A 26,455-nucleotide genomic window follows, 5' to 3' on the forward strand; every position below is an offset into this window, starting at 1 on the left:
TCTGTTTTGCGAATGAACAAAAACTCTCTTTCAGCAAAATTTCAACTTCCGGCTTTAATGTTCGCTCCACTTATCAAAAAAAAGAGAAAACCATAAGGACTGTTCGATTTATAAAAAGAGAAAATTATAAGAACTAATCGGGTTGGTTCGTGGTTAAATTGGTTCGTAAACTCACTTTGGCTTTTTTTAATGAGACCAATGAAGCTTCCAGCTATCGCTTTGCGGCTTTTAGAAAGAAAATGAATCTCGAGGAGGCCAAAATTTTTCGAATACCAAGGAAAAAGTAAGACTACTAGACAGCAGCCTTTCGGAAGAAAGGTATGATGCTTGATCTTGATTTAGATGAATTGGTCCCTCACATAACCTACAATTAGAGAAATCCTCAGTAGATCTTAACTCCTCCTGTAAAGTAAGCGCAAGTCATTTAAGAGTGATGTTGTGACCAAGAGAACATTCAGGCAGGTGATTGTGATTTGCAATCAAGGTTAAAATTTCCTTTGCTATAACAGTTCCAGTCCCCCCCCCCCCCCCATAAAAGCACCCCTTCCGTCTCAAAAAATGCTGATGATTTTCGGTATACTTACAGGCACTTCGTCGGGACTACTGTATATTGGGACTTTTCTCTCTGCAGCCCTTCGAGCCTTCTCCGCCTCAATGACTTCTATCTTCTCCCATGTGATGTCCAGCACCAATTCCAGCATCTAAAAGGACTATTTCTGGATTTGCAATATTAACAAACATAGCTGGCAGATTGCCAGAAAATAGCCGCAATAGATTCGTAGATCGGCAGTCTCGAAAAAACAGTAAAGAGACCAAAAAAAATTGTCTTTTCATTGAAGGCTGATCTGTTATATTTTGATTAAAAATCTGTATAAGTTATTGCTGCCTCTATTAGCTGATCTCAAATAACCTTCATTTAGAGTGACACACACCCATTTGACCATATCTCTTTGAACTAAAGTAAATAAAAGTCAATTTCAAAGTGAGGAATTCATTTTTTTGAGTGAGGTACGTCAAGTGTGACCAAAAATTAAATCACGCGAATGAACAAAAAAAAACTCGCTCCACTAAGAGCGAAAAATGCCGTCACACATGCAATTCAGTTGAAATTGCATGAACGAATGAACAAAAAGTGGCTGTGACGTCATATGGTCGTAACAAAAATCAAGACGACGAAATAAAAAAACATAGCAGGTCAAGTCCTGACGTACAATTCAAAGAATTTTTATTGACTAAACAGAAAACTAGACCTAGAACGGACTATGAATGGATTGGGAAAACCATTTAGAAAAAAATTCGATCCAAAAATTCGAAAAAACAGTAAAAATCAAAGTGAAATTGCTGCATGTGAACAAAAAATCACTAGTGAGAAAGCGAATTTTTGTTCAAACACCGTTTTCTGACTCTACTTTAAATTTAGAGCGAAAAAACTTCACGCCGCAAAACCACTCGCTTTTTCGCTCCACTTCCTGTTTCGGCGTGACCAAAATCACTACTCCAATTTGACTTCAAAAATCATGAAAATGTGTGAACAGATCTTAAAAAAAAACATAGCCGGAAGAATTCCGGAAACGACTCGAAGAGAAAATCCATTCAAACGCCATCCAACTACTCATCAAACAAAACGTGCTTTCACTAATTTATGATTATATTGAAACAATGTCATGAAACAAAAAATTGAAAACAATAAAATCAAATCTGTAAAAATATGATAAAAAATCTGAACAAACTTTGTTATAAATTGAGATCCCGAAAAAACTATCTCTGCCAATCTAACTTTATCAAAACAACTAGTACTTAAAAAAACACTTATGTGAATTTAAAATAGTTTAGGCTAAATTATGAAAAAAAAGCTCTTAAAAACAACTTTCACTGAAAAAAGTTACTAAATTTTTTTAACATTTCAAAAAACATATAAATCCAAAAAAAATCCCTTCAGCCAATAGGGTCTCCAGATGCTCGCAATACAATAGACAAGTCATAATAGGCAAAGAAACTTAGCTAAAAACAGAAAAAAAAACGAAAAACTGCAAAAAATTAAGAAAAATAGTTCCAATTTTCGCCATTTTTTTGTCATATTTCTCAACAAAAAAAATGATTCTTACCCACAAAACTGTAACCAATTGTTATCATAAATTTGCTCAAGTAGAAGGGGTTTCTTCAATACCCATTTGAGCCAGTAAAAAAATAATCGTCAAAAAACGCAAAAATTAGCCCGAAAATCAGCAAAATACATTAAAAACCCCCGAATTATCACAAAATTCATACGAATTTCCAGAAACCTTCAAACCCCTACCGATACGAGCCCAAACTTAAGACAAAATCATAACCAAACCTCTTAACCAAAATAAATGAAAAAAACTGCTTTAAAATGCCGCACGTGAACAAAAAAATTTTGCTCGCCTAGAGAAAATTTTTCACACAGCAATTTCTCGCTCTCTCAAAAACAGCGGTATGAACAAAAACCACTTTCTTTTCGCTCCGCTCTTCACTTTTGTTCAGCGCCAAAATCACTCCAATTTTTTTCACGCGTTTCATTTCCCGCTTCAAAAATCACTCCAATAAAATTGATTTAAAAAAAGGACTTCTCCAATACTCCTCTTCGAGTCGTAAAAAAAGACAGCGCCCCAATACAATTCAAATTCTTGAATTGTAAAAACCAAGAGAAGGCCAATAATAGCCCCAGCTATCGCTGTGCGGCTATTAATAATAGCCCCAGCTATCGCTGTGCGGCTATTAAACAAAAATTAGGTAACTTGTACAATTCTATCAGACACTGGGACAACAAACAATCCGGATTGGCATGAACAAGGAAAAGTAAACAGCATCTTTAATACTGCGGATCAATCCTGCTCCTGTTGGAAGAGCGATTGACAGAATTACGTTTTTAACGAAGATTTTACAAATACAATTAATCCGTCAAAACAACAATTTCAGTTTATATTTTTGCACGATTGAAATCTGCCAATTTTAGGTGACTTTTCCGACAACATTTGGTTAAATTTGTCTCTCTCGAAAAGCACTGTCAGCCACGTGTGCGTAAAATTTTAGAGGTAGATGAAAATATGCAAGGCATGGAATACCCCCCGTGCCTTTGCTCAATAAATCATTATCTGACAAGGTAGCATGAGAGTTTTGTGGGTTATATAAAAAAATGGGCAGGGACAAATTTGAACTTAAACGAAGATAAATTTTACCTTATCGATCATCCTGTATGGCTGAGGCAAGTAGTCAAATAGGATCTCTGGGTCCAGAATGAAGTCATCGTCCTTCAACTTGAATTCAGTAATGGAGGGTGTCTGGAGGGAGGGTTCCCCCTCCTCTTTACGCAAATACACCGGCATTGCTATATACACAACAAAACTATCTGAAACAAAATAATAATAAAAAACCTTCACCGCATGACATGACAGACTCAAAATAGACGTCCACGATTTAATTTATTTCAATTATGCTAAATATGCTCGAATCGCTCATCTCTTTTCTGTTTGTCGCAACCTCGCAGATCATTTCTCATATTTTTACATAATCTTTTACAATAAAATTGGACGAGCGCTACAACTGTGGTGACGGTAGAGTGGCAGAAAATATCCAAATATTCACAGCTCAGACAAATTTCGTTGTATTGTTCAGAATAGATAAAATTAGGCACAATTTGTATATTTTCAGTACTAATTTTCAACTGAAATTAAAATATTGAACTGTTCTGACTCATAAAAGACAGAGAACCTCGGCGAATATGATAAGTAGGAAATCAAGCGGTTTGTCAATTCTGTGCTTTAAAAGTAAACCTATTCAAAATCTACTAAAATTTGAATTACAAAACTAGTGCAATCTAACCCAAGTTGCGGGCTAGTTTTTTGTTCAGAGGTTTTTAATTATATCCTCCTTGAGAGAAGAACGGAGACGGGTTTTTGATAGAACTGGTGTAAATGCGAGCGTAACCAGTCATACCATATAATAACTAATAAATCAACATTTGCGAAACAGTACGGATCAAATGATTTTTGTTAATATAAGATCGTTCAGATCATTGTAATCTCAGATGCAGTGTCTCAGCCGTTTCTATTACGGAGCAGACAATAAGTAACATTTCGAAATTTTAACGGTAAGAATAATTTCATATGATTTGTTATCCGCACTTAATTTTTTCAGGGGCGGGGGGGGGTTAATGAGAGATAAAAATTCCTATTCTAGGTGAAGTAAAGATTAATTTGAGAAAGAGGAATTGGTTGTGGCCAAAATAATCTTCTACCCCACGTTGGCGACTATAAATGTTTCTTGGAAACCAAAGGTAAGACATGAATGGTTGTTTGGCTTCTCTGATACCATACATAAGCCCATAAAAAATTAAAGGTGATCTCAAATGACGTCTTTTAGATCGCGTATTACAACGAATATCGTAGTTTCCATTGGCCTTCAACAAGAAAAAAAGTTCTATGGTGTCTTGTGTACCATATTCAAGGCCATAGGCTTTTATGGCCCATACAAGATCATAAAACTCTTTTGTTCAACTTCATTTGTGACTCGAAAAAGCTTTTCACATCATGTTAGGGAGTTTTCAGGCAAAAACTAGAACAGTTTCAGACGTTTTAACAAGATAAGTGTTTGCTGATTCTAACGGCCCTTGACCTACTGTTTCTCGAGTACCTCTTTTTCTACATTTAGCATTATCCTGTTTTGATACAAAATTCTCGCAAATTTCAGGTATTTTTTAATACCCTACTCCTCCAATATTTTTCCTAATGGCCATCATTAATGACTATCTTAGATATCATACACCCGACTATTTATGGTATCTAGGATACCATGCTAAGATCATACACGAATATTTGGCCTTCCGTGGATGGAACCATAAATGATCTTAAGTATGGTATCTAAGATAGGCCGACCCGGGATTGTAACATCAAAGCCTCCATTCATTCAATAAGCTTTTCTCGCTGAATTCGCTATAATTGTGATCAACTCAGTCGACAGCCGGAGAACGAATTACCCGATAATAATTTTGTGATCAACCTAAAAATATTTTCATAGTTGAGAAGATCTGCCATTGTACAAAGAGAAGTGCCAAGAACTTGTTCCTGGGTTGGGGCGAGGGTCTGGAGGGGGGGGGGGGGGGGGAGTAAATTGAGGGACGGAGTAAGCGCACTGATTCCCGCCGAAGGTGCTGGAGGGAGTAAGCGTTGTAATCGTTTAGTAAACATAACTGTGATGACATGTAGCACGCTTTAATAACAAAGTTCTGCCACGAGATGATTCAGCAATTGTTACTACGTCTGTCTCATATGCAGATATAAAATAAGTCCAAGAAGAGTTCCGCATTTCAATGACTTTGATCAACCCTTTCGCAAATAGATAACACGTCGTTCACTCCAATGGTTGCAAAGTTTGAGCGGGAGCTGTGCATTTTTTGTTAAAAAAGCGGCTTTGGCAATTAAAAGAAGAAGGTTCAAACAAGGATGGATGTTTGTTCTGGATAGTCAATTTTCAAATCTATTGGGAAAAATACATTGTAAAGATATAGTTTTAAGGATCCCAACTTACATTTTTCCTGCTTTTCGCAATAATCAATTTTCTTCGATATGAGAAACTGATTTTTCGCTATTGCTCATTTATCAAGGGGTCTGCTTATAAAGACATTTCCATAAATCTTGTCCTCATTGGTTTTGATATTTGAAGCTCGAGCCACGATTTTGCGTGCAAAATGCTCGCTTTTGACAAGGACCAGAATTGTTTTTGGTCTTAGCGCATCCGATTTGAATTTATCAAGCCATTTGAAACACACTTCTCTTCAACATCATTAATTAAGGATTGCTCGTGTTTAACTATATCTATTTCGAAAGGGAATTGTCTTCAAACGGCTGTTCTACACACTTTTTCAGCAATGTTAGCATCAGTTTTGGCCAAGACATGGTTTTCACGATATTATGTAACTAGTTCCAGTTACAACTTAAACCAACTGTTATCAATTTTTCTTTTTCGTTTTCCAAATTTTACAGATACTTAAAAAATAAGCGGTTTTTGAATTCAGCAAAACTATTTTCCAATAAAATTATGCCGATAAAACATAGCTTGTATGTCAGAAAACAGAAACACCGATAGCTTTGTACACATGTAGTCCCAAAATACCATTAAATTTTTTTTTTTTTAAAAAAAAGCAAGTTTTCCTTCTAGTCGTTGTATTTTTTTTTAATTATTTTAACCTTATGTCCAGCAAAGAAGCCCTCGGATAACATTCAATTATATTCTTAATCTCAATTCAACTAAACTACACCCATGCAAGTGAGCATAAAATCAATGGGAGAAATTCGTTTTGAGAGAGGCAAGCACGTATGCTCGAAAAATATTAACGCGAACAAAAACTCTCCATGAGCGTGAAAAATGACGTCATGTACGCATTTCAATAAAAAAATGCATTTATGAATAAACAAAAGCGGATTTTAAGTACAGGTGAAGACAAAGGTCCTAACAAAAAATAAAAAAAACTTAACGAAGAAAACGCGAATAACAGGTCGGCTCAGATACCGCATTTAAAAAAAGATGTCTCGGTATGATCTACGGTTTAAATAAAACCATAACTCAAAAAAAAAACATAACCGACTAACGTCATGAGAATTGCTCTCAAACGACTTGCGAGCAGTTGGCTTCGCGAGTAGCCAGCTACGCATTAGGGAGCCTAGCTTAAGCTTTATCGAATGTGCGTGTGGTGGGGTTTGGGGGGAGATGGGCATCGCACGGTGAGGTGGGAGGTCGAGAGAACTGTCTTACAGGTGGAACGATATGCAGGGCCGGGGTGGGGTAGAAGTGTGTGTGTGTGTGTGTGGGGGGGGGTGAAGCGGGTGTAGGGGCGTGAAATGGGGCGAACTCTTAAGAACAGCCGTCCACACTATAAACTTATGCCTACAAAACAGATTCGGTGAATCGCATACTTAGAGTCTAGTAGGCCGAAAGGCTCAAGAGAACTTAATGCCCTCCAAGCGTTACCTGTTTATCCCATTTTCGAGGACGAAGTAAAAAGATTCCGGCGAAAACTCGCATTAAAAAAGACCACGAGACTGATACAATTTCTAAAAACTTTGTTTGAGAGATTGAAAACATTACAGTTTTCAAATTCTAAAATTCCAAAAACAATTTTGTGTTGTCTCACCACATCTTGTAAACTTTTTATCGATTTGTATAATACCGCCCAACACTGTCAGTAAAATTAGATTATGTTATTTGCACATTTTACGTGCACATTTTAAAATGCGGAAGTCTGCAGTGCCAGAAGTTAAAATGCGGGAAGTTCCTACTTAGCCAAAAGTTGACATCCGTTGACTTTCGTCATTTTAAAACGTGTGTGTTTCGTGTTTTAAGCATGGTTAAGTGACTCTGCAGAAGTCACTTCGAAATTCTGACTTAATATCTCGATCCGCTTCGCGGTTCTCGATAAACGCCAGAAGTTCTCAGTGACTTCAAGCAGAGTCACTTAACCATAACTTAAAAACCTAGTGCAGGGTTAAATTCGGAAGTGGCGTCGGGGCTCTTTAAAATGAGCGGCAAACTATCAGAACACTTCGATTTACTATCTGCAATTTTTCGACAAGCAATGCTATTCTCCAATTAATATCCACTTAAACTATGAATTAATCCGAAAACTATCAAATTTATAAGAATAATTTGAATTACTTTTATACTATATACCAATTTAGCGACTATTTAGAATGCATTGATAACTCAGATATACATATAAAACAGCAAATAAACTTCAAAAATAGCAAAACATTCATTATCTAGTTTTGACTAAATACATGTTGTTGTAAAAATCATGATTACATTATCAATTATCCAACTCCATCAAACAAGTTGAAAACTGCATATTTGAAATTCCCAAATAAGGAATAAATTACGATGGAATGAGGCTGGTCTTCCTGTTCACAAACTGACAAATGCAAAGAAGGAATCCGAGGAGGTAGACACCAGTTGCAATAAACATGTTCACAGCCACAGTCTCGTAAGCATCTTCAAGCCCATCCTTAGTGAAGTTTTGAGGGGGTTCGTCGTAAGATACGTCCTCAATGAATGTCACGGCGTGAATCCAGAAGAATACGCCCATCAGAGGCAGCATAACCAGACCCCAGAGGCCAATAAAAGCGCAAAAGAAGCTGGTTGTTGGAGAACAGAATATTGGTCCTGCCATGCTTCTGAAATGGTCGTAAAACAAGTTACTTTTCATTAATCTGATTCACACCAAGAAGAACCCCAGTGGTTTTTTTTACTGTCTACAAGCCCATTTGAACAACAACCCAATGCGTCATTTTGCATTGATAAGGTTGGTTCTGCCTAATAAACATAAGATGGATATAGAATGAGCCGCTAAAATGTGTACAATCAAATCCCCACTTCTCGTAACATACACTTCAGAAGGTATTCAAATGTTTAGTTAAAAGATTTCAGTTTAAAACAAGTCAGTGATGCTTTACTTTCAGAAAAGCCAAAAAATGAACAAAAAGCTTCTAGATAATTTTTTTGCGGATGATGAAATAGGAACCAAATATTTTGACAATTAAATGGCCAAACTAATATTATTTTTGCTACTCAATGAAGTAACAGAAAACATAACCGACTAAACGCCGGAAGAATTGCTCTCGAACGGGGGGGGAGGGAGGGGGAGCCTAAATGGGACTAAGAAGTTCAATAGTGGGCTTCAAATAACCACATTAGAGGTTAACATACATATACCACTATAAGATTTAAAGTGAAAAATGGCACCAGTTTCGGCGCACTTTTCATTTGACTTTTAGTATTAAACTGTCGCCAATTGAGTTCAGCTGCTTGAAATTGTGATTGAGAGAGAATTTTAGATCATGCGAAACGCAAAAAGTCAAGGGCGTAAAAGTCACTCAAAAAGTCAAAACTGTCAAGGGAAAATTTTGCACAAAAAAAGGACACGTTTACAATAATTGCTATGAACTTCATTCAAGAGCAATTAAAAATATTAACTTCCAAGTAAAAAATAACGAGTTAAATCGCGGTTTACCGTGGAAAACGCATTATCTGTCCTCATCCAGACGCTTGCTGCAACAGAGGCTTGCTGAAATCTGGAATAAAGATTTCCATTTCTTCGATTCTACTCGATTTCAAGTTTAACGATTTTAGCGCTCAAATAATTGGTAAACCGACCCGGGCGAAATAAGCCATCAAAAGCTGCGGACAATTGTTGTCAGTGCCCAAAGATATCTCAAACCCCATTTGACAAACTTTATATGGACGGCTACCTGGACTTGTCAGAAAAACTAACACGAGCGTAATGCTTTCGGAATTAGTTCTCAGGAGCTGTTAGCTCCATAGCCTGTGTAAAATAAAGTAGTCAGGGTCCACAGTGCACTGAAATTGACTCCATAAAGGAAAGACGACAGTTTCAGCCACGAAGTGTTTGGCCATACCCAAACTGAACTCCAAGCGGGCCTAGTAACGCGTCAAAAATTAGGTATCCTTAAAGCGTTAACGATACCCCTTAATACAAAAATTGTATCTTGACTGATTGTAACAACTGTGCTTCAGTGACTGAGTTCCATTGAGAAACAACCACCTTGGTTGATAATAGAGCGTGTGAAAAAAATTGTAAAACAATTAAACAGGTTTCACATCGTATCGGAAGACAGTCCTGTCGAAAGTGTCAAGAGAGAAATCCCAGCCAATAATCTTAGTGAAAACAGCCGGTTGAAAAGTCAAAAATTGTGGTATTCTAGATTTTCCAATCCAGTCAAATACTGAGATTACGCAAAGGTCTGATATCTACTCCCTCAGAACACCCGGTAAAAAGGCAAAAACCAGCGTTGCGAGCAACATTTCCCGCGAAAGATATCTGATCAATTACCAAAAAAGGTTTACTGAGAAATATTTCGTGTCAAAGCTTCCCTCCTCCTATATCTTTAACAGCACGCCTATTACAGCTCATCGCAAGTCTCAATTTTCAACCCGCAAAGCTCCGGACCGCTGAAGGGAAACTGCAATTTCTGGTCCAATCTGAGTAGATGCCAGTTGAAAATAAATAACTTGACGAAAATCAAATTCAGGGAAAAGGAAAAAAGCCCTGTCGCAACTTTTACTCTCATCATTGTTTCCAATGGTTAACAGTTCGCTGAGCTCTAGTGCCCGCATTAAACGCTAGTAGAAGCAGCTGTCATCCCGTTTATAGATTGTGTATAATAACATTTGGTAAACCAACACCAGGGGGTTGATTTCTAGTGAGCTTGCGTACAATAACAACCTCATATGCAGTGCCTCGCAACCAACGTCTAACCATGGAAGCGCTACAAACCATCTTCGGTTAAACCAATACAATTTTACAAAAACGGCCACTTCCCCTCGTGATCTCTGACTCAACAGAGATAATTGATGTGATAATTCTAATATCTTCATGCTTGGAATCCGGTCAAGCACTATGCCTTCGAAGTAAGACGACTTCAATATCAGGAGAGAAACCCGCATGCTCAGTTCCACGCAGACGCAATTTGGAAAAGGCGGTTAGATGTTTAATTAGCAACCTTGAATTGTTGCATTAAGCGTTCAACTCCCGCAAAAGCAGCTTAAGTCAGGTAAATTTGTATGAATAGCCGATGATCTGTCTCCCCATGGACAACTCCATATCGGTCACATCGAAAATCTTTATTAAGGCAGCGAGGGCACTGCGCGCACGTCAATGGTAAAAACGACCACTGGTAAATATGTCCGCACCGATATAAAATTATTCCCTGTTTTCGAAATCCCCATTTCGGGGACCGAGGTTTTGGCGAACGTAAACAAACGAGGATACATATTAAGCAGTCAGTATTGTATGCGTAAACATTGAAAAATATTGATAGCGAGCCCACATAGCGCAGATGGTAGCGCATTGAATCTTGATGACAGGGTCGTTGGTTTGAGCACCAGGCTAGAGATTTGGCAAAACAAAAATTGTTTTAAGAAAACCAAGGAGAATTGTCATCAAGGAGAACTCCAAAAAATATGTGACAATTTCATGAGTTTCGTTGATTTTACATTTGTTAAATTTTGTTCGGTGTTGTCTTCGACACAAAATAAGACCTACCAAAACAAGAGACGTACACCCTCTTAACCAGTTTTTGCAGTCCGATGTATGTAATTGTTCCTCGTTATCTCTCTCACTCAAGCGCCAAGCGCGCACGCACACAAACATATAAGCAAACATAACCGACTATACGTCGGAAGAATTGCTCTCGAACAACTAGTGGGAGCTCTAATCAATTGCAGCCTGCTTCAGTCGGGGGGGGGGGGGGAGGGGGAGCCTAAATGGGACTAAGAAGTTCAATAGTGAGCTTCAAATAACCACATTAGAGGTTAACATATACCACTATTAAGATTTAAAGTAAAAAAATGACACCAGTTTCGGCGCACTTTTCATTTGACTTTTAGTATTAAATTGCCGCCAATTGAATTCAGCTGCTTGAAATTGTGATTGAGAGAGAATTTTAGATCAGGCGAAACGCAAAAAGTCAAGGGCGTAAGAGTCACTTGAAAAGTCAAAACTGTCAAGCGAAAATTTTGCATAAAAAAAGACACACGTTTACAATAATTGCTATGAACTTCGTTTGTGAAATGTTTGTGTGCGAGCGCGTGTTTGCGTACGTGCGTGCGGGTAATTGTGCGAGAGAGAGAGACGAGATACAATTGCGTACACACAAGGGTAAAAGTGTTGCAATACAATTACTGTGTAGCTCTTATTAGCCTCATCTAAGTTTTCAGCATTTCAAAGAATTTGAATTTTTCTGGGGTGATGTCTTCTAAGATTTGGACTCATCCACTCAAATGGTGGCTGAACAAACTTTCACTTTTCGAATATACACAGATGCACAATATTGTACTCGTGCAGAAGCACACAAACATACCTTTTTCTGCAAACAAAAACATGCCACGCTGAGCAGTTACTTCATACAATTTTCAAGTAAGATATCAATTGTTGGGGACGAAATACTCGAAATCAAATTCCCACTTAGTTTTTATGCATTGGAAAATTGAAATTCAACAACCTCTGCTATATAACATACACAAAGACCGAAAACAACTTCAATTGCCATCATTTAACATAGAGCAAAAACTTGGAGCAACAACTATAACATGCAAATCGTCAATCTTTTTGTGTGTTTTTAATTTTTTAAATCTATTCATCAGAGAATGTTCACAGTCACAATTCATCTCCACCTTATATCCAACTCATATCACCCTTTCGGGTGGTCTGCAGAAAGCACCATTCCCCAAACAAAAATCAAGCTGACTCAGCCATTAGTTGCACGCCTTTGTCTCTGAAAACTAAAAATGGAAAGAAAAACGAATATGATTTACTACCAAAACTTTTTAATTAGCTCGCATGAAACTAAATTAGCTATCCATAAATATCTTTGTTGTTAATTTCCACAGATAAAAACACTGTCTGCTTTGGTAATTGGTTAATTATCAGCTAGATAACACTCAAGTCGTTGCCAAATTAAGGTAATTGGATTTTAGATTACGTCACAATTTGCCCAAATCCATTATACCCAACCAGACATTTTACGCAATGCGGTTTGATCATCGACTTCAAATTAGCTGTCGCTATTACAAGGACGTTTTAACATACTTAAGCGGATATATTAATACCAGGTTCGGATGTGACAGTTTCACATCAATGTCCCACGGGCCATTTTATGCTAAATAGTCATTCTGGTCAGTTTAACAATTGCGTAAAAACGAAGTTAGCGTTTAGTAAAATGGAATTGGGTAGATTGTACTACTGACCGGATTTTCATATCAAAAATTGTTTTTAATAACCTCTTCATTGGAAAAATCCAAAATCACTCTTAATTCCCTTAAAAATTGATAACCAAAACGTTCTCAATTAGCCTAGCATTCATCGGAGTTAAAGGGAAGTGTTTTAATCAGTTGACAAGATGGCTTGATTTAATGTTCCGAAGGAGAACATCCAAAAGAAAAGAAAAGTTTCATATCCCAGATGACTTGAATTGATAAACTCACTAATAACTGTCTGTTCTCTTATTGATCAATGATTATCAACGGCCCTTGACCTACTGTTTCTCGAGTACCTCTTTTTCTACATTTAGCATTATCCTGTTTTGATACAAAATTCTCGCAAATTTCAGGTATTTTTTAATACCCTACTCCTCCAATATTTTTCCTAATGGCCATCATTAATGACTATCTTAGATATCATACACCCGACTATTTATGGTATCTAGGATACCATGCTAAGATCATACACGAATATTTGGCCTTCCGTGGATGGAACCATAAATGATCTTAAGTATGGTATCTAAGATAGGCCGACCCGGGATTGTAACATCAAAGCCTCCATTCATTCAATAAGCTTTTCTCGCTGAATTCGCTATAATTGTGATCAACTCAGTCGACAGCCGGAGAACGAATTACCCGATAATAATTTTGTGATCAACCTAAAAATATTTTCATAGTTGAGAAGATCTGCCATTGTACAAAGAGAAGTGCCAAGAACTTGTTCCTGGGTTGGGGCGAGGGTCTGGAGGGGGGGGGGAGTAAATTGAGGGACGGAGTAAGCGCACTGATTCCCGCCGAAGGTGCTGGAGGGAGTAAGCGTTGTAATCGTTTAGTAAACATAACTGTGATGACATGTAGCACGCTTTAATAACAAAGTTCTGCCACGAGATGATTCAGCAATTGTTACTACGTCTGTCTCATATGCAGATATAAAATAAGTCCAAGAAGAGTTCCGCATTTCAATGACTTTGATCAACCCTTTCGCAAATAGATAACACGTCGTTCACTCCAATGGTTGCAAAGTTTGAGCGGGAGCTGTGCATTTTTTGTTAAAAAAGCGGCTTTGGCAATTAAAAGAAGAAGGTTCAAACAAGGATGGATGTTTGTTCTGGATAGTCAATTTTCAAATCTATTGGGAAAAATACATTGTAAAGATATAGTTTTAAGGATCCCAACTTACATTTTTCCTGCTTTTCGCAATAATCAATTTTCTTCGATATGAGAAACTGATTTTTCGCTATTGCTCATTTATCAAGGGGTCTGCTTATAAAGACATTTCCATAAATCTTGTCCTCATTGGTTTTGATATTTGAAGCTCGAGCCACGATTTTGCGTGCAAAATGCTCGCTTTTGACAAGGACCAGAATTGTTTTTGGTCTTAGCGCATCCGATTTGAATTTATCAAGCCATTTGAAACACACTTCTCTTCAACATCATTAATTAAGGATTGCTCGTGTTTAACTATATCTATTTCGAAAGGGAATTGTCTTCAAACGGCTGTTCTACACACTTTTTCAGCAATGTTAGCATCAGTTTTGGCCAAGACATGGTTTTCACGATATTATGTAACTAGTTCCAGTTACAACTTAAACCAACTGTTATCAATTTTTCTTTTTCGTTTTCCAAATTTTACAGATACTTAAAAAATAAGCGGTTTTTGAATTCAGCAAAACTATTTTCCAATAAAATTATGCCGATAAAACATAGCTTGTATGTCAGAAAACAGAAACACCGATAGCTTTGTACACATGTAGTCCCAAAATACCATTAAATTTTTTTTTTAAAAAAAAAGCAAGTTTTCCTTCTAGTCGTTGTATTTTTTTTTAAATTATTTTAACCTTATGTCCAGCAAAGAAGCCCTCGGATAACATTCAATTATATTCTTAATCTCAATTCAACTAAACTACACCCATGCAAGTGAGCATAAAATCAATGGGAGAAATTCGTTTTGAGAGAGGCAAGCACGTATGCTCGAAAAATATTAACGCGAACAAAAACTCTCCATGAGCGTGAAAAATGACGTCATGTACGCATTTCAATAAAAAAATGCATTTATGAATAAACAAAAGCGGATTTTAAGTACAGGTGAAGACAAAGGTCCTAACAAAAAATAAAAAAAAACTTAACGAAGAAAACGCGAATAACAGGTCGGCTCAGATACCGCATTTAAAAAAAGATGTCTCGGTATGATCTACGGTTTAAATAAAACCATAACTCAAAAAAAAAACATAACCGACTAACGTCATGAGAATTGCTCTCAAACGACTTGCGAGCAGTTGGCTTCGCGAGTAGCCAGCTAAACATTAGGGAGCCTAGCTTAAGCTTTATCGAATGTGCGTGTGGTGGGGTTTGGGGGGAGATGGGCATCGCACGGTGAGGTGGGAGGTCGAGAGAACTGTCTTACAGGTGGAACGATATGCAGGGCCGGGGTGGGGTAGAAGTGTGTGTGTGTGTGTGGGGGGGGGTGAAGCGGGTGTAGGGGCGTGAAATGGGGCGAACTCTTAAGAACAGCCGTCCACACTATAAACTTATGCCTACAAAACAGATTCGGTGAATCGCATACTTAGAGTCTAGTAGGCCGAAAGGCTCAAGAGAACTTAATGCCCTCCAAGCGTTACCTGTTTATCCCATTTTCGAGGACGAAGTAAAAAGATTCCGGCGAAAACTCGCATTAAAAAAGACCACGAGACTGATACAATTTCTAAAAACTTTGTTTGAGAGATTGAAAACATTACAGTTTTCAAATTCTAAAATTCCAAAAACAATTTTGTGTTGTCTCACCACATCTTGTAAACTTTTTATCGATTTGTATAATACCGCCCAACACTGTCAGTAAAATTACATTATCTTATTTGCACATTTTACGTGCACATTTTAAAATGCGGAAGTCTGCAGTGCCAGAAGTTAAAATGCGGGAAGTTCCTACTTAGCCAAAAGTTGACATCCGTTGACTTTCGTCATTTTAAAACGTGTGTGTTTCGTGTTTTAAGCATGGTTAAGTGACTCTGCAGAAGTCACTTCGAAATTCTGACTTAATATCTCGATCCGCTTCGCGGTTCTCGATAAACGCCAGAAGTTCTCAGTGACTTCAAGCAGAGTCACTTAACCATAACTTAAAAACCTAGTGCAGGGTTAAATTCGGAAGTGGCGTCGGGGCTATTTAAAATGAGCGGCAAACTATCAGAACACTTCGATTTACTATCTGCAATTTTTCGACAAGCAATGCTATTCTCCAATTAATATCCACTTAAACTATGAATTAATCCGAAAACTATCAAATTTATAAGAATAATTTGAATTACTTTTATACTATATACCAATTTAGCGACTATTTAGAATGCATTGATAACTCAGATATACATATAAAACAGCAAATAAACTTCAAAAATAGCAAAACATTCATTATCTAGTTTTGACTAAATACATGTTGTTGTAAAAATCATGATTACATTATCAATTATCCAACTCCATCAAACAAGTTGAAAACTGCATATTTGAAATTCCCAAATAAGGAATAAATTACGATGGAATGAGGCTGGTCTTCCTGTTCACAAACTGACAAATGCAAAGAAGGAATCCGAGGAGGTAGACACCAGTTGCAATAAACATGTTCACAGCCACAGTCTCGTAAGCATCTTCAAGCCCATCCTTAGTGAAGTTTTGAGGGGGTTCGTCGTAAGATACGTCCTCAATGAATGTCACGGCGTGAATCCAGAAGAATACGCCCATCAGAGGCAGCATAACCAGACCCCAGAGGCCAATAAAAGCGCAAAAGAAGCTGGTTGTTGGAGAACAGAATATTGGTCCTGCCATGCTTCTGAAATGGCCGTAAAACAAGTTACTTTTCATTAATCTGATTCACACCAAGAAGAACCCCAGTGGTTTTTTTTACTGTCTACAAGCCCATTTGAACAACAACCCAATGCGTCATTTTGCATTGATAAGGTTGGTTCTGCCTAATAAACATAACATGGATATAGAATGAGCCGCTAAAATGTGTACAATCAAATCCCCACTTCTCGTAACATACACTTCAGAAGGTATTCAAATGTTTAGTTAAAATATTTCAGTTTAAAACAAGTCAGTGATGCTTTACTTTCAGAAACGCCAAAAAAAATGAACAAAAATCTTCTAGATAATTTTTTTGCGGATGATGAAATAGGAACCAAATATTTTGACAATTAAATGGCCAAACTAATATTATTTTTGCTACTCAATGAAGTAACAGAAAACATAACCGACTAAACGTCGGAAGAATTGCTCTCGAACGACTAGTGGGAGCTCTAATCAATTGCAGCCTGCTTCAGTCGGGGGGGGGGGGGGGGAGGAGGAGGGAGGGGGAGCCTAAATGGGGCTAAGAAGTTCAATAGTGGGCTTCAAATAACCACATTAGAGGTTAACATATACCACTATTAAGATTTAAAGTGAAAATGGCAGTAGTTTTGGCGCACTTTTCATTTGACTTTTAGTATTAAATTGCCGCCAATTGAGTTCAGCTGCTTCAAATTGTGATTGAGAGAGAATTTTAGATCACGCGAAACGCAAAAAGTCAAGGGCGTAAAAGTCACTCAAAAAGAAAAAATTGTCAAGCGAAAATTTTGCACAAAAAAGGACACTCACGTTTACAATAATTGCTATGAACTTCATTCAAGAGCAATTAAAAATATTAACTTCCAAGTAAAAAATAACGAGTTAAATCGCGGTTTACCGTGGAAAACGCATTATCTGTCCTCATCCAGACGCTTGCTGCAACAGAGGCTTGCTGAAATCTGGAATAAAGATTTCCATTTCTTCGATTCTACTCGATTTCAAGTTTAACGATTTTAGCGCTCAAATAATTGGTAAACCGACCCGGGCGAAATAAGCCATCAAAAGCTGCGGACAATTGTTGTCAGTGTCCAAAGATATCTCAAACCACATTTGACAAACTTTATATGGACGGCTACCTGGACTTGTCAGAAAAACTAACACGAGCGTAATGCTTTCGGAATTAGTTCTCAGGAGCTGTTAGCTCCATAGCCTGTGTAAAATAAAGTAGTCAGGGTCCACAGTGCACTGAAATTGACTCCATAAAGGAAAGACGACAGTTTCAGCCACGAAGTGTTTGGCCATACCCAAACTGAACTCCAAGCGGGCCTAGTAACGCGTCAAAAATTAGGTATCCTTAAAGCGTTAACGATACCCCTTAATACAAAAATTGTATCTAACTGATTGTACAACTGTGCTTCAGTGACTGAGTTCCATTGAGAAACAGCCACCTTGGTTGATAATAGAGCGTGTGAAAAAAATTGTAAAACAATTAAACAGGTTTCACATCGTACCGGCAGACACTCCTGTCGAAAGTGTCAAGAGAGACATCCCAGCCAATAATCTTTGTGAAAACAGCCAGTTGAAAAGTCAAAAATTATGGTATTCTAGATTTTCCAATCCAGTCAAATACTGAGATTACGCAAAGGTCTGATATCTACTCCCTCAGAACACCCGGTAAAAAGGCAAAAAAAACCAGCGTTGCGAGCAACATTTCCCACGAAAGATATCTGATCAATTACCAAAAAAGGTTTACTGAGAAATATTTCGTGTCAAAGCTTCCCTCCTCCTATATCTTTAACAGCACGCCTATTACAGCTCATCGCAGTCTCAATTTTCAACCCGCAAAGCTCCGGACCGCTGAAGGGAAACTGCAGTTTCTTGTCCAATCTGAGTAGATGCCAGTTGAAAATAAATAACTTGACGAAAATCAAATTCAGGGAAAAGGAAAAAAGTCCTGTCGCAACTTTTACTCTCATCATTGTTTCCAATGGTTAACAGTTCGCTGAGCTCTAGTGCCCGCATTAAACGCTAGTAGAAGCAGCTGTCATCCCGTTTATAGATTGTGTATAATAAAACTGTTTGGTGAACCAACACCAGGGGGTTGATTTCTAGTGAGCTTGCGTACAATAACAACCTCATATGCAGTGCCTCGCAACCAACGTCTAACCATGGAAGCCCTACAAACCATCTTCGGTTAAACCGATACAATTTTACAAAAACGGCCACTTCCCCTCGTGATCTCTGACTCAACAGAAATAATTGATGTGATAATTCTAATATCTTCATGCTTGGAATCCAGTCAATCACTATGCCTTCGAAGTAAGACGACTTCAATATCAGGAGAGAAACCTGCATGCTCAGTTCCACGCAGACGCAATTTGGAAAAGGCGGTTAGATGTTTAATTAGCAACCTTGAATTGTTGCATTAAGTGGTCAACTCCCGCAAAAGCAGCTTAAGTCAGGTAAATTTGTATGAATAGCCGATGATCTGTCTCCCCATGGACAACTCCATATTGGTCACATCGAAAATCTTTATTAAGGCAGCGAGGGCACTGCGCGCACGTCAATGGTAAAAACGACCACTGGTAAATATGTCCGCACCGATATAAAATTATTCCCTGTTTTCGAAATCCCCATTTCGGGGACGGAGGTTTTGCGAACGTAAACAAACGAGGATACATATTAAACAGTCAGTATTGTATGCGTAAACATTGAAAAATATTGATAGCGAGCCCACATAGCGCAGATGGTAGCGCATTGAATCTTGATGACAGGGTCGTTGGTTTGAGCACCTGGCTAGAGATTTGGCAAAAAAATTGTTTTAAGAAAACCAAGGAGACTTGTCATTATTGCCACAGAACAATTAACAGAACAATAAGAGAACTCCAAAAAATATATGACAATTTCATGAGTTTCGTTGATTTAACATTTGTTAAATTTTGTTCGGTGTTGTCTTCGACACAAAAGACCTACCAGAACACGACACGTACACCCTCTTAACCAGTTTTTGCAGTCCGATGTATGCAATTGTTACTCGTATCGCTCCACTCAAGCGCCAAGCGCCCACGCACACAAACATATAAGCAAACATAACCGACTATACGTCGGAAGAATTGCTCTCGAACGACTAGTGGGAGCTCTAATCAATTGCAGCCTGCTTCAGTCGGGGGGGGGGGGGTGGGAGGAGGAGGGAGCCTAAATGGGACTAAGAAGTTCAATAGTGCGCTTCAAATAACCACATTAGAGGTTAACATATACCACTATTAAGATTTAAAGTGAAAAATGGCACCAGTTTTGGCGCACTTTTCATTTGACTTTTAGTATTAAACTGCCGCCAATTGAGTTCAGCTGCTTGAAATTGTGATTGAGAGAGAATTTTAGATCACGCGAAACGCAAAAAGTCAAGGGCGTAAAAGACTCAAAAAGTCAAAATTGTCAAGCAAAAATTTTGCATAAAAAAGACACACATTTACAATAATTGCTATGAACTTCATTCAAGAGCAATTAAACACCAACACGCACGCACGCACGCAAACAAATGTTTGTGTGCGAGCGCGTGCTTGTGTGCGGGTAATTGTGCGAGAGAGAGACGAGATACAATTGCGTACACACAAGGGTAAAAGTGTTGCAATACAATTACTGTGTAGCTCTTATTAGCCTCATCTAATTTTTCAGCATTTCAAAGAATTTGAATTTTTCTGGGGTGATGTCTTCTAAGATATGGACTCATCCAATCAAATGGTGGCTGAACAAACTTTCACTTTTCGAATATACACAGATGCACAATATTGTACTCGTGCAGAAGAACACAAACATACCTTTTCCTGCTAACAAAAACAGACCACGCTGAGCAGTTACTTCATACAATTTTTAAGTAAGATATCAATTGTTGGGGACGAAATACTCGAAATCAAATTTCCACTTAGTTTTTATGCATTGGAAAATTGAAATTCAACAACCTCTGCTATATAACATACACAAAGACCGAAAACAACTTCAATTGCCATCATTTAACATAGAGCAAAAACTTGGAGCAACAACTATAACATGCAAATCATCAATCTTTTTGTGTTTTTAATTTTTTAAATCTATTAATCAGAGAATGTTCACAGTCACAATTCATCTCCACCTTATATCCAACTCATATCACCCTTTCGGGTGGTCTGCAGAAAGCACCATTCCCCAACCAAAAATCAAGATGACTCAGCCATTAGTTGCACGCCTTTATCTCTGAAAACTAGAAATGGAAAGAAAAACGAATATGATTTACTAACAAAACTTTTTAATTAGCTCGCATGAAACTAAATTAGCTATCCATAAATACCTTTGTTGTTAATTTCCACAGATAAAAACACTGTCTGCTTTGGTAATTGGTTAATTATCAGCTAGATAACACTCAATTTGTTGCCAGAAATTAAGGTAATTGGATTATAGATTACGTCACAATTTACCCAAATCCATTATACCCAACCTGACATTTTACCCAATGCGGTTTGATCTTCGACTTCAAATTAGCTGTCGCTATTACAAGGACGTTTTAACATACTTAACCGGATATATTAATACCAGGTTCGGATGTGACAGTTTCACATCAATGTCCCACGGGCCATTTTATGCTAAATAGTCATTCTGGTAAGTTTAACAATTGGGTAAAAACGAAGTTAGCGTTTAGTAAAATGGAATTGGGTAAATTGTACTACTGACCGGATTTTCATATCAAAAATTGTTTTCAATAACCTCTTCATTGGAATAACCCAAAATCACTCTTAATTCCCTTAAAAATTGATAACCAAAACGTTCCCAATTAGCCTAGCATTCATCGGAGTTAAAGGGAAGTGTTTTAATCAGTTGACAAGATGACTTGATTTAATGTTCCGAAGGAGAACATCCAAAAGAAAAGAAAAGTTTCATATCCCAGATGACTTGAATTGATAAACTCACTAATAACTGTCTGTTCTCTTATTGATCAAACACACAATGTTAAAACCATTTACCAGAAGCGGTGTTTTAGTTAAAATTTGATAAAATTTAGAAGGGGAGGGGTGATTCATACTTGGCAACGGTGGATTGTAATGAAAGATTCGTTAATTATGTTCCAAAACGTGCTGATAATTAAGTGTAACAAAATAACCCACACCAGTAATATAAACGGAGCAAAGTTTTCAACAGAAATTTAGTCGTATTTGAGTATATATCAATCTACGTTTCATATATATAAACTTAGTTACAACATATAATTCAACGAATGAAACCATGAACGCAAACATATCATAGCTAACAAGGTATCATAATATCAAACAACGCTGTTTAACTTCAACATCAAGAAGGGAGAGAATACTAGTATGCACAGTTCAGTTGAAATCATAACATTCAATCACTTTCAGGTGAGAGGGGGGGGGCATGGAGGGTGGCCGGTGTCATATCTCGATTACTTCGAACTGGAATACTTGGTGACGGCTTTGGTGCCTTCACTAACAGCGTGCTTGGCCAGTTCTCCCGGCAGCAGCAGTCGGACAGCCGTTTGAATCTCTCGACTCGAGATGGTTGACTTCTTGTTGTATTGCGTCAGTTTCGAGGCTTCGGCAGCAATCCGCTCGAAGATGTCATTCACGAAACTGTTCATAAAAGAGAATTGGGTATTTGATTGCCATTTCAAATGTGTGCTCCTGCTTTTTACTATTGCGAAGTAACTTTTTTAAAACGTTTTGACTACTACGACTGCGGGTTAAATCGTCCGCAAAAAATGATATAAAAACCTAATACTGCTTTCTTTTCGGTTTTTGTTTTTAAATTGTGCGTTTCGGTGAGAACTTTCACTGGCGAAAATTAGTTACTGATTTTGATCTAAATGATACTTTTCCGGACTTTTTTATACCAAGTGATACTTATTGCCTTCTCATGCCAGGATTCTTTTTATACCAGACTTTTTCATGATTGTTTTCAGAATCTATTGCACGCATATCAGAATTCATACTTGAAACGGATTTGATCTATCGACGTCTTTCTGTTTGGAGATGAAATGACACTTGAGTAGGTTGCAACCAATGAAACGAATGCACTTCATGTTCCTTCTATCTCTGCATAATTTTTACAGTGGTTTAAGGGTACTAACAGCGTCACCGTCATTTCTGTACAATTAATTTAGTGCACTGGCGTCCCGTTGATGACGCTTAGAAGGGAAGCTATTGTCTTAAATCACCTTATAATTTCTATTCTCAAACCTCGACTTAAGAACACTACTTGTATATGTTTTCTTTAAGTAAACAAGTAAATTATTCTGATTGTAACCCTTAAGTTAGATATCCACAGGCTTTCAAATGTTAAATTTAAGATTAGGGGTTTGCTCTTAAGCCGCGAAGGACAATCCAATGGACGAGTAGTAATCCAATACTATGAGACATCAATGCATCGTATATAATTTTAAAGACAAGGCACTATACCAGCTGCGTCATGAGAATTGAATTTCTATATAAACTAAATTGCGATGAATAATCTAGAATCCCCTCCCGCACTATGGCACTGCATGAACTGTCAATGTCGGTTCGCCGTTTTGAACCACGGCACCCTCTCGCTGAGGCATATGATAGCGTTGCGCAGTAGAAACTTATTCGTGTGCGTATGTATGTTATTGCGTCCGAGAGTGATCCGTCTTTCTTTTCAGCAATTTTGCTAGCTAATTCTTTTATAGTGCGCGTTGCGGACGGTCCTGTGCCCCCTATGCAGAAAAACACGAGCGAAACGAAGTAACTCTTTTCGACGTCAAGTATTTGTTGCTCATATTTGAGGCACTTTAATGACTCATGATATTTGTACGCTTCTACAGTTTTTTGGGTATGACTTGGCGAGTGGGTTAAATATCTTCGCCTCAAAGAAATAACGGCTGAACCTGGACACCCCAGGTCATTCGGTTTAATGTCTAGTCGCGCCTTTTCATCAGTGCTAAAAGTTTTGTGTATAAAGGACTTGGCTTGAAGCAATCGAAGAGTCGGCTCAGCCTCGACATCATAGCAAACGTCATGCAAAAGTGTCTCGGATCTCACTATGTCTCGTGTGTGTACAAAAAACCTTCGCACAGTGAAGAGCATGTGATAGGGTGAACTTTTCACCATATGGAGAATTAATGGGCGTTTTCTGGCTTCAACGTTACATCCTATCCAAACCGTCCCTAAATTTGGACTTCGTTAGCGTGAAACCGAACCGTTCAAGTGGTAAAGCGGTGAGCCAGTTTGCGGCTCCTTTTTCCGAAGCCCTTTCTATTACGCGGAGTTGCTGGGACTGAAGGCTTTGCAGAAGATTCTTCTTACGCGATCAAATTTTATTCAGGCGTGCCGTTCGTTGAGCGTGCGTGATCCGTTCTTGGGCCAGTTCAGCATTTGCTCGCTCCTCATCTTCAAGAGGAGAGCATGCGGTCAGCGGATCGGCGTACTCCGTTTTGTAACTTATTGGTTCCTTGATGTTAAGTCCGCCCTCCCGGGTTGGAAGCGAATACAATCGCCGTGCGGATTGAGACACCGGTCAGTGGAAGAACGACCGTAGGACGTGCGCTTGAATGTTGACTTCCACGTCCGTTAAGATATTCCATGAGTTTGGCGTTGTTCCAGACACGAAATTTAATTCTTCTTGCACGCCTCTTGCGAGACATGAGTAAGCGTTTTGAGGGGATGTTTTTACCACTTGCCCTATTTTTCAAAACCAATTGGCATACTTTCCAGCTGTGGTTACCGTAAAGGTCTCATAGGCTTTCTCATTGCGCATTACAGATCCTAGAACGCAGCAGCCGTCAACAATTTCAACTGCCGTCCACTCAAACAACCTGAAAGCTTTGATCTTTGAAACTTTTACTATTAATTGACACGTTGGAGGCGTTCATGGTGTAGCCAAAGTAGTTACCATATTCAGTGAGTTGTTTGGAAAACAAGAGTAAGTCCTCCAAACGTCCTAATGCGCTGCCGCCGTCTGCGTACCATTTTTGCGACACGTGCGTGCTCTGGAAGAGCCTGAGCAAGGGAAGGAGGGCTACTCCGTACATAGCCATAGCAATGGGGTCCCCTTCAGGTGTGCCCTCTAGGGACTGCACTGTTTTACCTGCAACGTACAAATCTGACGGGACTGAAAATGAGTTCTGAACAAAAAAACTCACGGCGGGGCAAATTCTCCTGATCTTTTGAACTGCCAAGTTACGGTTGAGGCAGTTGAAGTCGTTTCTTGCGTCTATTAGAACAGCTTCATCTCCAGGTTTTTCATATTGCGAACGCAGAGTGAATGCGTGTTCAAACCCGCACGGCATTCAATCCCGCATTGCGTATTCAAATGTCAAACATAGCTGGCAGATTGCCAGAAAATAGCCGCAATAGATTCGTAGATCGGCAGTCTAAAGAAACAGTAAAAAAGACAGATCAAAAAAAATGTCTTGATTGAAAGCTTATCTGTTATATTTTGATTAAAAATCTGTTTAAGTTATTGCTGCCTCTATTAGCTGATCTCAAATAACCTTCATTTAGAGTGACACACACCCATTTGACCTTATCTCTTTGAAATAAAGTAAATAAAAATCAATTTCAAAGTGAGGAAATCATTTTTGAGAGTGAGGTAAGTCAAGTCTGACCAAAAATTTAATCACGCGAATGAACAAAAAACTCGCTCCACTAAGAGCGAAAAATGACGTCACGCATGCAATTCAGTTGAAATTGCATAAACGAATGAACAAAAAGTGGCTGTGACGTCATATGGTCGTAACAAAAATCATGACGACGAAATAAAAAAAACCAAGAGAAGGCCAATAATAGCCCCAGCTATCGCTGTGCGGCTATTAAACAAATTAATCGCAAATTAATACAGTATCAGTATTGTTATTAATATAATCTTAAAACTGTGGCCGTTCGTTCCCATAGGTAAAATAGGATTTGAAGGCTCTTATTTGTCTATTAACGGGTACTTTCTTGTGCTGGTCGAGCAAAATCTCATACCAGGAGTTTTTGCTCTCTTATATCCCTCGTCTTATCTTATCTTGTTATTTGGCACAGCAATCTACTGAGTGGGAATAACGGAAAAGATCCGGTAATTAATCATCGTTTTGAAGCATTTTCAATTATTTTCGGAAGCTGATAGTTATTTTTTTAGAAACAAAACAACTTTAAGGAATTGATAATAACTAGATTGTGGCAAATTTCAATTTCAATTAATTGCTTGTTTCGCTTCGTTGACAAATCTTAAAATGGCAATCAATCATTTCAATTCCCTGTTCATAATGGACATTGCTTTGGCTGAAATTCCGACGTCGGGGTGCACTTGCTTCAGCACCTTGTAAATGTAGAACGAATAAGTTTCCTTTCGCTTCTTCTTACGTTTGCTGTCAGTCGATGGTTTCTTTTGCGCCTTGCCCGCTTTTTTGATTGCCTTACCAGGAACACTTTTAGGAGCCATTTCAAACTGAAAAATATACACTTGTACAAGCAATAAATTTTCATGATAAAACAAACGTCAACCAGAAAAAGACCCCTCCGATTTAAAAATGCGTGCCCGGTCAATAATTTTATAAAATATTTCAGATTTTAAAGTACTACTAGCAGGAATAAGACAATTGCAGTTAAAAGAACAAATATTTAGAAAATTAGAGAACAATGATGTTAAACAAAATCAAAAGTGATTTAAAACGGCAGCATTTACATGTACAATTTGAAAAGTGCAGGCGATTGTTAAATCAAAGCAAAAAATTTTCTCACAATTGAATAGTATCGATGGACTTTTGAAATCTTGGAAAAGTATCGATGGAAATCTTCAAGCCAGCCAGTTCGTCAACCGTTGCTCTCTAATCAGATGCTGTTTGTCTGATTTGATATTATGCTTGATTTCAAAAAGG

The 26,455-nt window shown here is 38.0% G+C and overlaps 4 protein-coding genes across 6 annotated transcripts in view; all 4 read right to left on the reverse strand.

Annotated features, from left to right (window-relative positions):
* The window catches only part of LOC142352132 (WD repeat-containing protein 93-like), a 116,504-nt gene extending 113,141 nt beyond the window's left edge, over positions 1–3,363 (reverse strand). For both annotated transcript variants that reach the window (XM_075404512.1, XM_075404511.1), the window contains exons 1-2: positions 3,198–3,363; positions 585–701 (exon numbers count right to left, since the gene is read on the reverse strand). In XM_075404512.1, coding sequence (XP_075260627.1) covers positions 585–701; positions 3,198–3,344 — 264 coding nt within the window. In that variant the 5' untranslated portion in view covers positions 3,345–3,363. The remainder of the gene's footprint in view (positions 1–584; positions 702–3,197) is intronic.
* Positions 3,364–7,640: 4,277 nt separating this feature from the next.
* Positions 7,641–8,180, reverse strand: LOC142351831 (ribonuclease kappa-like). The gene has a single exon (XM_075404039.1). The coding sequence runs from the start codon at positions 8,177–8,179 to the stop codon at positions 7,886–7,888; it is 294 nt and encodes a 97-aa protein (XP_075260154.1). The 5' UTR covers position 8,180; the 3' UTR covers positions 7,641–7,885.
* A 7,880-nt stretch (positions 8,181–16,060) lies between these two features.
* Positions 16,061–22,022, reverse strand: LOC142352059 (ribonuclease kappa-like). 2 transcript variants are annotated; one of them, XM_075404414.1, is made up of 3 exons: positions 21,732–22,022; positions 20,921–20,954; positions 16,061–16,603 (listed from the first exon to the last, which is right to left on the reverse strand). In XM_075404414.1, exon 3 carries the CDS (start codon positions 16,597–16,599, stop codon positions 16,306–16,308), a length of 294 nt encoding a protein of 97 aa, XP_075260529.1. In that variant the 5' UTR covers positions 16,600–16,603; positions 20,921–20,954; positions 21,732–22,022; the 3' UTR covers positions 16,061–16,305. The 2 variants fall into 2 exon arrangements, with proteins under 2 accessions (XP_075260529.1, XP_075260528.1); XM_075404413.1 differs by lacking the exon at positions 20,921–20,954 and having other exon boundaries at positions 21,650–22,022.
* A 2-nt stretch (positions 22,023–22,024) lies between these two features.
* Positions 22,025–26,019, reverse strand: LOC142352072 (histone H2B-like). The gene is made up of 2 exons (XM_075404426.1): positions 25,850–26,019; positions 22,025–22,211 (listed from the first exon to the last, which is right to left on the reverse strand). The coding sequence occupies exons 1-2, from the start codon at positions 26,017–26,019 to the stop codon at positions 22,025–22,027; spliced, it is 357 nt and encodes a 118-aa protein (XP_075260541.1).
* Between the last annotated feature and the right edge of the window lie 436 nt (positions 26,020–26,455).

This window comes from Convolutriloba macropyga, chromosome 13, assembly GCF_964194025.1.
Source record: "Convolutriloba macropyga chromosome 13, txConMacr16.3, whole genome shotgun sequence".
Lineage (NCBI taxonomy): Eukaryota > Metazoa > Xenacoelomorpha > Acoela > Convolutidae > Convolutriloba > Convolutriloba macropyga.